Source organism: Bos taurus, chromosome X (assembly GCF_002263795.3).
Source record: "Bos taurus isolate L1 Dominette 01449 registration number 42190680 breed Hereford chromosome X, ARS-UCD2.0, whole genome shotgun sequence".
Lineage (NCBI taxonomy): Eukaryota > Metazoa > Chordata > Mammalia > Artiodactyla > Bovidae > Bos > Bos taurus.
The window spans coordinates 66,892,069-66,906,108 of NC_037357.1; the positions used below are offsets into that span (position 1 = coordinate 66,892,069).

General features: G+C 35.8%; 1 protein-coding gene across 2 annotated transcripts in view; it reads left to right on the top strand.

Annotated features, from left to right (window-relative positions):
- POF1B (POF1B actin binding protein) overlaps positions 1-14,040 on the top strand; it is a 100,406-nt gene that overhangs the window by 23,800 nt on the left and 62,566 nt on the right. Inside the window, exons 3-5 of one of the 2 annotated variants that reach the window (XM_059883700.1) lie at positions 6,657-6,731; positions 8,544-8,567; positions 9,108-9,188. In XM_059883700.1, coding sequence (XP_059739683.1) covers positions 6,657-6,731; positions 8,544-8,567; positions 9,108-9,188 — 180 coding nt within the window. The remainder of the gene's footprint in view (positions 1-6,656; positions 6,732-8,543; positions 8,568-9,107; positions 9,189-14,040) is intronic. The other variant, XM_024988548.2, reaches the window with a different exon arrangement.

Sequence of the window (14,040 nt, forward strand, 5' to 3'; positions counted from 1 at the left end):
AAATGAAATGGGAGCACTGACTATGAAATAGAAAAAGTGAAACAAACTAGATGAAAGTAAAAGATGCTCATATAATCTGATTGTTTTTAAACATTGCTGCTCATTGGAAATATATCTGGAGTTCTGGCCAAAGAAAAGTAATACCTGGGCATTTGTATTTTTCAAAAAATTCCAAGATAATTCTGATATACATATGAATTTTTAAAAGTTTTTTTCTATTATGGATTTTTCTATTAAATGGTAGTTTTGGAGATATAGAATTCTGTAATTTTTCTGTTGACCAATCATGATACAGTAGTGTTAAGTAACAGTTGCATATTCACAATAGTAAAAGATGTTTATCAGTTTCACAATCAATAACAAGACAAAAAATAAAAGATAAATTACAATTGCAAGCCATAACGGAAACATGATTAACCTAACAATACAAAATACTTACATACAATTTGGGGGGTCAAGCAGGGTGATGTGGTGTGGAAGTGCATACATGCACATGTTTTCTTCCATTCTGCTGGTCTGTGTTTTTGGTTGGCACATTTAATCATTTATATTTAAGGTAATTATTGATAAGTATGATCCTATTATGATTTTCTCCATTGTTTAGGGTTTATTTTCTGTAGGTAGGGCTTTTCCTTATTTTCTGCTTAGAGAAGTTCCTTTAGCATTTGCTGTAAAAGTGGTTTGATCTTGCCGAATTCTTTTAACTTTTGCTTGTCTGGAAAGCTCCAAAAAAGCAGATTGATTTTAATACACTCTGATCAAAAATTGGTAATGCCATGTGTACTTTATAAAAGGAGGAGGAGAAGAAAGAGGGGAAGAGGGAGGAGTGAGGAAGAGAAGGAGAAGGAAAAGGGTAGGGAGGAGGAGGAAAGGGAAGAGCACTGCTACAACTTTCCCAAAGTAGAAAATGACTTTAAACTTTGTGGGGAAAACAGTCTTGGCTTTCATATTAAGCTTGAACCTACTTAATTATAAACATAATTAATTTCCAACAAAACTTTACGTAAAGAATGTTGCCAACAGGGTTATTAATCAGGAGTATTGAAGCAGGGCAAAGACTAATAGAGTTTTGCCAAGAGAACGCACTGGTCATAGCAAACACCCTCTTCCAACAACACAAGAGAAGACTCTATACATGGACATCACCAGATGGTCAACACCAAAATCAGATTGATTATATTCTTTGCAGGCAAAGATGGAGAAGCTCTATACAGTCAGCAAAAACAAGACCGGGAGAAGACTATGACTCAGACCATGAACTCCTTATTGCCAAAGTCAGACTTAAATTGAAGAAAGTAGGGAAAACCACTAGACCATTCAGGTATGACCTAAATCAAATCCCTTGATTATACAGTGGAAGTGAGAAATAGATTTAAGGGATTAGATCTGATAGATAGAGTGCCTGATGAACTATGGAATGAGGTTCGTGACATTGTACAGGAGACAGGGATCAAGATCATCCCCATGGAAAAGAAATGAAAAAAAGCAAAATGGCTGTCTGGGGAGGCCTTACAAATAGCTGTGAAAAGAAGAGAAGCAAAAAGCAAAGGAGAAAAGGAAAGATATAAGGATTTATGTTAACTATATACAAATAAGTGACATTGAAAATTAAATATTAATGTAGGCTATCAAGAGAGAGATTTAGATTTCTATTCCTGAGATGCCTTTAAAATTGACATCTTCATTCATTAATTTATAAACATTTTTGATCACTTCCTTATCCACTCCAGCACTCTTGCCTGGAAAATCCCATGGATGGAGGAGCCTGATAGGCTACAGTCCATGGGGTCGCAAAGACTTGGACACGACTGAGCGACTTCACTTCACTTCACTTCACTTCACTTCACTTGTGGAATGACTTGCTGCAATTCTGCCTAGAGCTAGATGTCACTGAAAATATCTTTCATCATCAAGACAATGTTCATTTTGGACATTTACTCACACGACTTACCTAATTCTGTAGACTTTCAAGGGGAAAGAGTTTTCTTTAGCAAGTCTTTCTTTAATTAATAAACCTTATATTCAGATAGGCTTTTCCCCCTTATGACAATTTAATACTGCTGCAATTTAAATTCATGCTGATCACTACCATATATCGTAATCTCTTTGACCCATACAAAGCTACCACTTTAATATTTTACTTTTTGTAGTTATTCCATTTTCCCTTTGTTTTCATAAGGGTTGTATGAGAAAGCCATATTTGCCTAGGTCAGTTCTAATAATGAAGGCTCAAAACAACTAAATAAAGCATAATTTATTAAATTAATTTACCAGCCTTCCAAATATAATAAGACTGAATAATTTCTTTATGGTAGCACCAGACTAGTCTTTGTGCAAATACACCAATTTGCCTTTTGAATATCTACCATCTGGGCATCTGAATCAAGTGACTACCTATATTACTATCAATAAGGATGCTAAAGATATAAGATATATGTGTGTGTGTGTGTGTGTGTGTGTGTGTGTGTGTGTGTGTGTGTATTCCTACTTGGGTGAATTTCAGCCAGTTTATAAAACTTCTCAGTACACGCTTTTATCTTAAAAGCTAATCCATTTACCTAGTAAGCTTCATTCTGTTTCATTTGCTGATGTCATCAGACTTGAATAGGGTAAAGGGAAGGGGAAAAAACTAGCCTATATTCAGAACCAGGAACAAGACAGTGTGCACTAACTATATTCTCAAAATGATTCTAGTATTATTAGCTCCAGCCTAAAAACACTAAAAGTTGGTATAAAAGCATCTTTCAGACATGAGAGCATTTCTACACTGCTGATGGATGTGTAATTGGTATGGCATTTTGGGAAATCAGTTGGACAGTGCATATTAACATGAATAATGCACATACTCTGTGTCCTAGCAATCCCACTTTGTGGGATTCTAGAGAAATACTCACCATAGCACAGTGAAAACCTGGAAACAATTTTAAGATGCATAGGTAAACAAACTATCAAACGAACATTATGCAACACTATAATAAATATATATATATATTCATTCATTAATTTATTTTTAAATATTTTAAACTCTTTATTATTATTATTATTTACTTTACAATATTGTATTGGTTCTGCCACACATAGACATGAATCCGCCACAGGCATACACGTGTTCCCCATCCTGAACCCCCCTCCCACCTCCCTCCCCATACCATCCCTCTGGGTCATCCCAGTGCACCAGCCCCAAGCATCCTGTATCGAACCTGGACTGGAAACTCATTTCTTATATGATATTATACATGTTTTAGTGCCATTCCCCGAAGTCGTCCCACCCACTCCCTCTCCCACAGAGTCCAAAAGACTGTTCTATACATCTGTGTCTCTTTTGCTGTCTTGCATACAGGATTATCATTACCATCTTCCTAATTCCATATATATGCGTTAGTATACTGTATTGGTGTTTTTCTTTCTCGCTTACCTCACTCTGTATAATAGGCTCCAGTTTCATCCACCTCATTAGAGCTGATTCAAATGTATTCTTTTTAATGGCTGAGTAATAATGAATTAAGACACATCTAATCTATAAGATATATTATTTGGCTTACATTGCAGAATAATACAAGCAGTAAATATCATTTATACATATATATTTATATATTATTTGGCTTACATTGCAGAATAATACAAGCAGTAAATATCATTTAATGAAGGGAGGATGGTTAAGGGAAGATCTTTGACTTTATTTGTATAATTTTTATGTTGGAATGTTTTCATGTACTATTGTATAACTAAAAATCACCTTTTTTTGTTTTTCTGAACCTGCTCCTATTTGATCTGTGTGCCACCTCCACCTGTACTTGGTTGTATTTGTAACCATTTTCCTAAAGTGAAGACCATGTACCTGTTTGGTCTACAATCTTTAATTCTCAGCATTTGTTTGAGCAATTATCCTTAGCTACCAGCAGGAAATCTGGGAACATGTTCAAAGGCTGCCTTGAAGTATTAAGCTTGCAGTATTGCTGTTGATGTAACAGAGGGAGGAGAGATGAAAATGTTACAAGTTGAACCAAAAGAAAACCCATAGTGTGTGGAAAGTTTGGCCCTTTGAGTAAATACATCATTTTGTTTTAAGAACAGCATGGTATATATAACATAGTTTTGTTTTAAGAACAGCAAATGTGTGTGTGTGTGTATTGTTTTAAGAACAGAATGTTAAACATTATATATATATATATATATATATATATATATATATATATATATAAAATATATATTTTATATAGACATTATATATATTATATAGTGAGTGAAGTCGCTCAGTCATGTCCAACTCTTTGCAATCCCATGGACTGTAGCCTACCAGGCTTCTCCATCCATGGGATTCTCCAGGCAAGAATACTGGAGTGGGTTACCATTTCCTTCTCCAGGGAATCTTTCCGACCCAGGGATTGAACCTGGGTCTCCCGCATTGGAGGCAGAAACTTTAACCTCTGAGCCACCAGGGGAGCCCCAATATATATATATAATATAGCTATACTTTGGTATGAGTTTGTCAGTTTTCCCCTTGTAAGTCTGTGATTCTAAGTTTTAATACCTCCTGATATGCCAGCAAATTTGGAAAACTCAGCAGTGGCCACAGGACTGGAAAAGGTCAGTTTTCACTCCAATCCCAAAGAGAGGCAATGCCAAAGAATGCTCAAACTACTGCACAATTGCACTCATCTCACACGCTAGTAAAGTAATGCTCAAAATTCTCCAAGCCAGGCTTCAGTAATATGTGAACCGTGAACTTCCTGATGTTCAAGCTGGTTTTAGAAAAGGCAGAGGAACCAGAGATCAAATTGCCAACATCTGCTGGATCATGGAGAAAGCAAGAGAGTTCCAGAAAAACATCTATTTCTGCTTTATTGACTATGCCAAAGCCTTTGACTGTGTGGATCACAATAAACTGTGGAAAATTCTTCAAGAGATGGGAATACCAGACCACCTGACCTGCCGCTTGAGAAATTTGTATGCAGGTCAGGAAGCAACAGTTAGAACTGGACATGTAAAAACAGACTGGTTCCAAATAGGAAAAGGAGTATGTCAAGGCTGTATACTGTCACCCTGTTTATTTAACTTATATGCAGAGTACATCATGAGAAACGCTGGGCTGGAAGAAACACAAGCTGGAATCAAGATTGCCAGGAGAAATATCAATAACCTCAGATATGCAGATCACACCACCCTTATGGCAGAAAGTGAAGAGGAACTAAAAAGCTTCTTGATGAAAGTGAAAGTGGAGAGTGAAAAAGTTGGCTTAAAGCTCAACATTCAGAAAGTGAAGATCATGGCATCGATCCCATCACTTCAAGGGAAATAGATGGGGAAACAATGGAAGCAGTGTCAGACTTTATTTTTCTGGGCTCCAAAATCACTACAGATAGTGACTGCTGCCATGAAATTAAAAGACACTTACTCCTTGGAAGGAAAGTCATGACCAACCTAGATAGCATATTCAAAAGCAGAGACATTACTTTGCCAAAAAAGGTCCGTCTAGTCAAGGCTATGGTTTTTCCTGTGGTCGTGTATGGATGTGAGAGCTGGACTGTGAAGAAGGCTGAGCACCAAAGAATTGATGCTTTTGAAGTGTGGTGTTGGAGAAGACTCTTGAGAGTCTTCTCCTTGAGAGTCAAGGAGATCCGACCAGTCCATTCTGAAGGAGATCAGCCCTGGGATTTCTTTGGAAGGAATGATGCTAAAGCTGAAACTCCAGTACTTTGGCCACTTCATGAGAAGAGTTGACTCATTGGAAAAGACTCTGATGCTGGGAGGGATTGGGGGCAGGAGGAGAAGGGGACGACAGAGGATGACATGGCTGGATGGCATCACTGACTCGATGGACGTGAGTCTCAGTGAACTCCGGGAGTTGGTGATGGACAGGGAGGCCTGGCGTGCTGTGTTTCATGGGTTCGCAAGGAGTCGGACATGACTGAGCGACTGATCTGATTTGAAGACAAAATATTTTTAATCGTTTAAGAACTATATCCTGGAGTTGTGTCAATTAGATGAAATCGAGTAATGCTATCAATTTTTTGCACACTTATAAAGCTATGCAGTTTGTTGATTTGGGGAAAATATAATGAATACCAGCATAATTGATGGAGTGATCATTTTATCTAGTCATTATTAAAAATCATACTCTTACTTTTATGGATCATTTTTTAACATCAGAACCTACTCTTTGAGATTAAACTAGAAGCAGATCACACAAAGCATAATTTAAAATCAGCTTGAAGTACTCTAACAGCAGTAGTCTTAGTTGAGTTTTCAAAGATAATTTCCTATATTGGTTTTTGGATTTTTTTACATTTAATGTTTTTGATAAATTTTAAATGTTGTTAATTGCAGACATATAATAACATTGATGGATGTTATGTAGAGTTCTCAAAAAAGTAAAAAAAGAATGCAAACTAAAAGTGCAAGAAGTGTGTATTGTTATGAAAGCATTCTAGAAATTATATTTCATTAGATTACTTGGAATAGTGACAAAGGAATTCAGTAATGTGCTTTTGTAAAGATGGACAGTGTCTAAGTAAGCACTTAATAAAGTTCTTATTTCTGGCAAACTGGGTTATTGTAAAAATAAAGGAAATAATAATAATACTTTAACAACCTAAGACGTTTAAATGACACTGCTCAGTAATGATTTCTGAACCCTCTTTTGTTTCTCTCCACAGGAACTTCATTCTCCAACTCTGAAAATATCTACTTGTGTCCCAGGCACTCTACATATAACCCCAAATACTGAACAGGTAAAATTAATTATGTATTATGTTAGATTATTTTCTTTTTGCATAAACCCTGCTTGAATGTTTAATTGATCTTTCAGTTCAGTTCAGTTCAGTCTCTCAGGCGTGTCCGACTCTGTGACCTCATGAATCGCAGCACCCTCCATAAAGCTTTACACATTCACCAAAAATCAGGAGCATAAACTGGAAAGGAGAGTCACATATGAAAATCAGTTCAACCTGTTTTAAAAGAATGTGAAACAAGTGCTAAAAAAGTCTGTGAATTGAGATTTTTCAACTTTATTGTCTACTCAATCTGATTGCTTTTGGTTTGAGTGAAGTTTATTTTTAGCCAACGATATCCCACTAATTATACATATTTTAAAGATCCTTGATTTGAGCAGAAATAAAGTACCTAGTTCTTGGATTGATTGAGGGTGTGGCTTTGTGAATGATACTACTGTACTTTGACATCTAGAGAGAATAATTTACAGGATTAGAACTCGCCCTTCTCCAAGGTGCATGATTTGAAAGACACGCAAGATCATGTTCCCTTAATCTTTATGACATAATAATAATACTTTTTAAGATTATTTTTGAATGTATATATTATATCTGCAAAAGGTATCTGTAATAATAATTAAATGCTGTATTAGCAAATATGTGTTTAACAAGTGAGTCCCATATATTAAAAAGTAAATTCTAAGCAAATAAACCATAAAAGATCCTAAGTTTGTTAGTACATAGGAGGGGAGTATAAAGCTTTCAGGATCTGGAGGATAGGAAGGAGAAAGATACTGTTCTAGAAAGCATGCCTACCCAGCTTGAGGTATCACGATGTGAACTTGAATAGTGAAGGGAAAAATGGACAAAAACTGTTCTCTAGGTCTGGGATACAGTATGGAAAAGGTTATATTATGCAGAACACATAAGATTATTGAAGAAAAGTTTGCTTACCATGTCCCAATTCAGTCTAGCTTAGACCTAGGTCAGTTAGAGTCATGCATTTATTCAGCGAACATTTGCTGAGTGACAAATATGTACTAAATATTGCACAAAGATGAATTAGAACCAGTCACTATTCTCAAAGAACTCACAGACTAGCACGGGTCACACACCTAACAAAACATATAGCAGTGGAATAAAGGCCACAGTTGAGTTAGAAGTTTAGCCCCACAGGACCACCAAGAAAGGATTAGCTCAGAAAACTAAGTCCACTTAAATCACAAAGCTGTTTACTACACTCAAACCCAGTCATAAAATTCCATTTATTGCTATTTTTCATAATGAAGGACTTTAGAATTAGGTTTGCTGTTTGTTTTACTTCTGATAACAAAAATATGTTTATGGTAGAAAAATTAGGAAACACAAAAGCATATAAAGAAATAATATAATTCACTTATGATTCCCTCCCCTACTCAGAGATACTACTCTCAGTATTTTGCTGTGTTTTCTTTTGTTCAAATAAAAAATTAAGATCATACCTTATATGTAGTTTTATATCTTCATTCTCACTTAACTTTATATACCATGAGTTTTTTAATGTAAATTTGTAGTATCAAGACCATTATTTTGATGGCTACATATTTCAGCTTGAGAATGATCATTTAATCTTTCCTGTTTCCGTAGGAAAATGCTCCTTCTACTGCACTCTCATCAGCATTATTATTTTAACATTTCCAGTTAAAATATGGTATTCTTTTGTTATGATTATTTGATTCCTAGCTTGTTTGAATATTGTTTGTTATAGCTTGGAATATAGCTTATTTTTGTTGTTTGTTAATCATTTGCTTTTTTCTTTTCTGTTTTCATACCATCTGTTCATTTTTCTAACAGTGTGAAGATTTTTTTCTCACCAAGGTATAAAAACCTTTATATTGATACCAACTCTTTTTCCTTCAAAAGCTTTCAAATTACTTTGTTCTAGTGTTTTGTCTCCCTTTTAACTTTATTTGTGGCCCTCCCCTGTCACCACATTGAAGATTTAAATGTTTCAGAGTACACACAGTCAGTTTTTTCTTTGTGTCTCCTTTCATGTCCTTTCCAAACAGAAGATCTGATTAATAAATACTAAACTATATTTTCTTCTAATCATGTGGGGGCATTTTAAATGAAAAGAATATTTTAAAAGTCTCATCAAACATATTAATAGTTTGAAATGTGTGATGAATTACTAGGCAATGAGTATAGCAGAAATACCTAGCATGTTGCTGAGCACATAAACATTTGCTTTCATGTATGTTTTTGAGACCAAAATTAACCAAAATATAAATTCATATGTCATCACTCATGTAAGCAATTTTTAAAATTTCACTTTGAAAATTGCTCTGTATTATTATTCATGGCTCCAAGGTCACTAAATAACTCTGATTATATGTGGCTTTTATCTTTTCTTCACAGGAACTCCATTCTCCAACAGTGAAAGTTACTACATATCCTCAAACCACTATAAGGCGATATATAGTGCAAAGTCCTGAACAGGTAAACTATATCATGCAAACTCTTATCTCAATCTATAATTCCTCAGAAGTTGATAACTTAAACAAGAAGGGTGAGTTAGTTACTAGATTCCTAAAATCAGATTGTTGGACTTTCTTTCAGTTATAAAGTTAATTTCTAATTATTATTATAAAAAATTCATCATTAGTTCCAGACAGCCATTTGCCTCAGAGATGCAACAGTTCTAAGTAGCATGGAAATTCTTGGGTTATAAAGTTTTCTGCTTCTATATTCTTTTTTTTTTATTTTTTTTTTATTTTTTATTATTATTATTCTTTTTTTTACTTTACAATATTGTATTGGTTTTGCCATACATCAACATGCATCCGCCACGGGTGTACACATGTTCCCGATCCTTAATCCCCCTCCCACCTCCCTCCCCATACCATCCCTCTGGGTCATCCCAGTGCACCAGCCCCAAGCTTCCTGTATCCTGCATCGAACCTGGACTGGCGATTTGTTTCATATATGATATTATACATGTTTTAATGCCATTCTCCCAAATCATCCCCCCCCCACCCCCCGCCACAGAGTCCAAAAGACTGTTCTATACATCTGTGTCTCTTTTGCTGTCTCACATACAGGGCTGTCGTTACCATCTTTCTAAATTCCATATATATACATTAGTATACTGTAATGGTGTTTTTCTTTCTGGCTTACTTCACTCTGTATAATAGGCTCCAGTGTCATCCACCTCATTAGAACTGATTCAAATGTAATCTTTTTAATGGCTGAATAATACTCCATTGTGCTTCTATATTCTATATTCTTGTGCTACTAAGGGTTTTTGTGCACTTTGAACCAAAGTAAAAAGGGACAAAGTGGTCCACAGGCTTCATATAAAACTATCACCGGTTGCATTGGGGGTTGCAGTATTTAGTCAAATTAGATTTGCCATTGAGATATTTGCTAGGAAGAAGAAAATGCAAATTCAGAAGTTCAAAAATATCTCCATGTGTTTGTTTACTATGGTGTATGAACTTTTGTGCCTAGCAATGAGGTCTTCTAAAAATTACATTATTATATTTTCTATAAAGATATATAACTTTATATTATACAAACTAGGATATTATTTTCAGTCTCGTTTTGAGGAGAAAATTAAGAAAACAATTTTCCCCACAGTAATAAGCCTTGCTCAACACACACACAGACACACACACAGCCTTACTTTAGCTGCAACAGGAAGTTCTACTATAGGGTTATAAGCGCATAAGGTTCACAGAGTGCCCCAGATAATACTGTAGGAGTTTTTTTGCTTTTCTCTTTATTTTCCTACTACTGCAGGAAATAATTCTCTCACAAAATAAAACTGATTATTTGCTTCAGCTGTGGAAAGCAAGGTGTTAAATCAAGGTAATACAGTTGGTACTAGTCTAGTTGGGTGGGGAGGATGTACTACTCTCCTGCTTGTTTCTATCTCCTCTCTTCTTTATTCATTTAAAAATCATCTTCTCACGTCTCTTTAACTAGAGAGGCTGTTAGTTGTGCATGTGTGCTTGTGTGAGTCTACCAGCATACAGGCTTTGGAGGGGGTGACTGTTTTGGATATTTGCTTGAGTTTTCAAATATCTATGTAAATATCAAGAAAGAATGTGATTACAGTAAAGCATCTGCTTTCTCATCAAGAATCAAGTGTTTAAGCAACAAATCTGAAAAATATGTGTGGGGAAAGGGAGACATCAGGAGGGCCTTGGAGATTAGACTGTGCCTCTTTTTACAAATTGGCTAATCACTTTACGCTTTCCTCTTTTTACTCTCACTCTATTTTCTTTTCACAAACAAACTGGGGAATATGCATACTTGGATGCATATTACACTTGATATCCCTGGCTCTAAAAGAATTAGTTCTAGATAGCACTTTTTTTTTTTTCCCATGATGTGAGAATTGTTGTGCTTGCCTAAGACATAGACAGAGAGGTTTTAAATATTGAATCATTTGAATTCCAACCCTCTTTGCCAGCGATTCTTATGTGACTCTGAATGCATTCTTGTTCTTTAGTTAATGAATTAATATTTATTGGCTATACATTCCATGCTCTGCAATTTACATATTTTATCCCATTTGGTCATAAAAAAGTGAGAAAACAGAAGCAGAGAGGTTGACAGTTATTCGGTGACTTTTTATCAATTGCCTAGTATGTACAAACAGTGGCCCCAAGCCCTGGAGATAGAGCAGTGAACAAAACAAGTTCTTAACTGGCCCCAAACCATTAGTTAGAAAACAGCAGAGTTGCAACTGAAATTTAACAATGAAGATGTAGGAAAGAAATATTTGCAAATTAAAGACCATTGATGATCTAAGTGAATTAAGATTCAGAGACCCACACATGTACCATCTCCCTCCCCCATCCTCCCCAGCTACACTGTAATCAAAAAAGCAGAGAAATTCGAAGAATGTATGCAAGTGCATATTTGTAACACGAAGCCTGCCTCTTATTATGGTTGTGTTCAACTGTAAAGAAGTAAATAGTTGCTCAGGGAGAAGATCCAGCAGCAGGTTAAAGAAAAATGATCATTTTAGCTTTAACATTTTAAGCTTTTAACTCTTTCCATTATTTAGAGATAAAAAAAATTTTAATCCCCATACTTTGTGTACAAAAATAATCTAACTGGTTTTGCAGAACGGCTTGAAAATCCTGTCTAGATATATTTTATTTACCTAAGTATATGCTTTTTTGTTTGTTCTTTTAAATTCCTTCAGGAGAAGATTCTTGCTTAATTACAATATTTATAATGATCTGAACCTCTTAAATGGTAACTTCATTCTCTTTCACCTTCCAGTTTGTCTAATCTTTACTTCTTCTCCCTGTAATTAAACTGATATCAATCGTTTGTCTCATGATTTCCTTTTAATTCTGTTCAGCCTTTTTATTTTTGATTGTACCTGATCTTTCTTATTTTCCATTTCTTGTCATTTTAGTCAAGCAATTTATCCATTCTGGTATATATCATGACTCAGAAATGGGGAAATACGTTTGTTCCGTCAGTAGATAGAAACCAATTGATGTTAATCAATTTCATTAATTTTCCACTTGCAGAGCTCCTACTGTGGGAAAGGTTTATATAGACTTCAAATTGGAAAATACAAGGAAAATAAAACATGGTTCCTGAACCAAAGGTGCTTACATTTCCTCTCAGAAAGGGACTAAGATATGTCCATATACAACTCCATAAAGTATACAGTGGGGTGTATGATAGATTCCATGAGAGAAATACAAATGATGTCTTATTGAAGTTCAGAGGCTGGAGGTAATATTTGTTTGGGGGGCAATCAGAGAAGGATTTATTGTGGTATTTAAGGAATTATTACAATGAACATTATTATTAGTATCATTTTACTAGTACGGAAACAAAAGCTTAAGTAAATGTGACTTGCTTAGGTCTTTTGACTAAATATCACTATCTTTTCTGATAGTTATACTCAAGGTAGTTTTGACAAATTTTGAGAACAGATACTGCTGCTGCTGCTGCTGCTAAGTCACTTCAGTCATGTCCAACTCTGTGCGACCCCATAGATGGCAACCCACCAGGCTCCGCCATGCCTGAGATTCTCTAGACAAGAACACTGGAGTGGATTTGGGATTAAAAGAAGAAAGTCAAATATGACAAATTTTTCAGTTTGAGACACTGGGAACATGGTAGCCCAATTAAAAAGTAAGAAGTAGGGGAGAAGAGAAGCTGGTTTCAAAAAGGGGAAGATTGTCAGCTCTGTTTGGACCAGTAACATTTGAGGTGCATGCCAGGGAAGATGTCCAACAGGCAGTTAAAAAGTGACTTGAGAAAGGTCACATTTGTGATAGAGACACAGGAGTTGATTCCCAAAAGGCAGTTAAAAATGGACTTGAGAAAGGTCACATTTGTGATAGAGACATAGGAGTTCTTCCTCTTAAAGTTACCTTCATAGCTATGGGAATGAGTAAGATCAATGAGGGATAATAGAAAGGGTTGAGGTCAGAACCTAAAATGTCTACTCTAAAGGAACAGAAGGAAGGAGACACTTTCACAGGCAGAGAATCTGTCAGAGAAGAATGTGAATGCTGAATAATTGAAGCAAATAGAGTAAAGGGGTGGTCGACCATCTCAAATGACCAAAGGACCAAGAAGGGTGAGGTTTGAAAATAGAGTTTGACCAATAAGAAAGTAATGGTGATGTTTGAGAGAGCAGTTTTGGTATATACATGGAGGCAAAGTCCAGATGCAAAATGTTAGTGGATGACTAAATCAGGAAATGGAGATAATAAGCGAGGTTACTTTCCTAAAAAGGATATTGGTCAAAGGAAGAGAGACAGGATAGTAGCTAAAGGAGTAAATAGAATCTTGGAGACCCGAGATTTATAGACAGAAAGAAATAACTAATAGGAAGGAAAAGTAAAGATGCAACAGAGAAAGGGAAGAAAGGTGAAACAATTCTGGAAGAGTTGAGTGGATAGGATTCCAGGTACAGATAGAGAAGTGACTTCCAGATAAAAGAGGTATATGTTATTATATAATGAGTGGAAGGAGCAGAAACTGAGATTTTTGAAGTGGGGCAGAAAATGGAGGAATTTCATTGGATATGCTGCAGGAAGGGGGATTAGTTTCCTGGTTGTCTTTAGCCCATCATTCTAACTCAGAGTCCTTCCTAGTGGTGCAGCTAAGATGGATGCCAGCGAGAAGGATTCTGGGAACTGGTCGGACATGTGTTGTCTCCTATTGACCTTTCTCTAACTCTTCCAGTTGGTGGTGGCTTATTAGTTATGTGTTCCTTACGAGGACCTCCTGTCATAAAACAGCTTGTGCAAATGGTTACTATGGTGCCTGGACAGGGTGGGAGGTTTCAGTGTGCTTCCCCTAC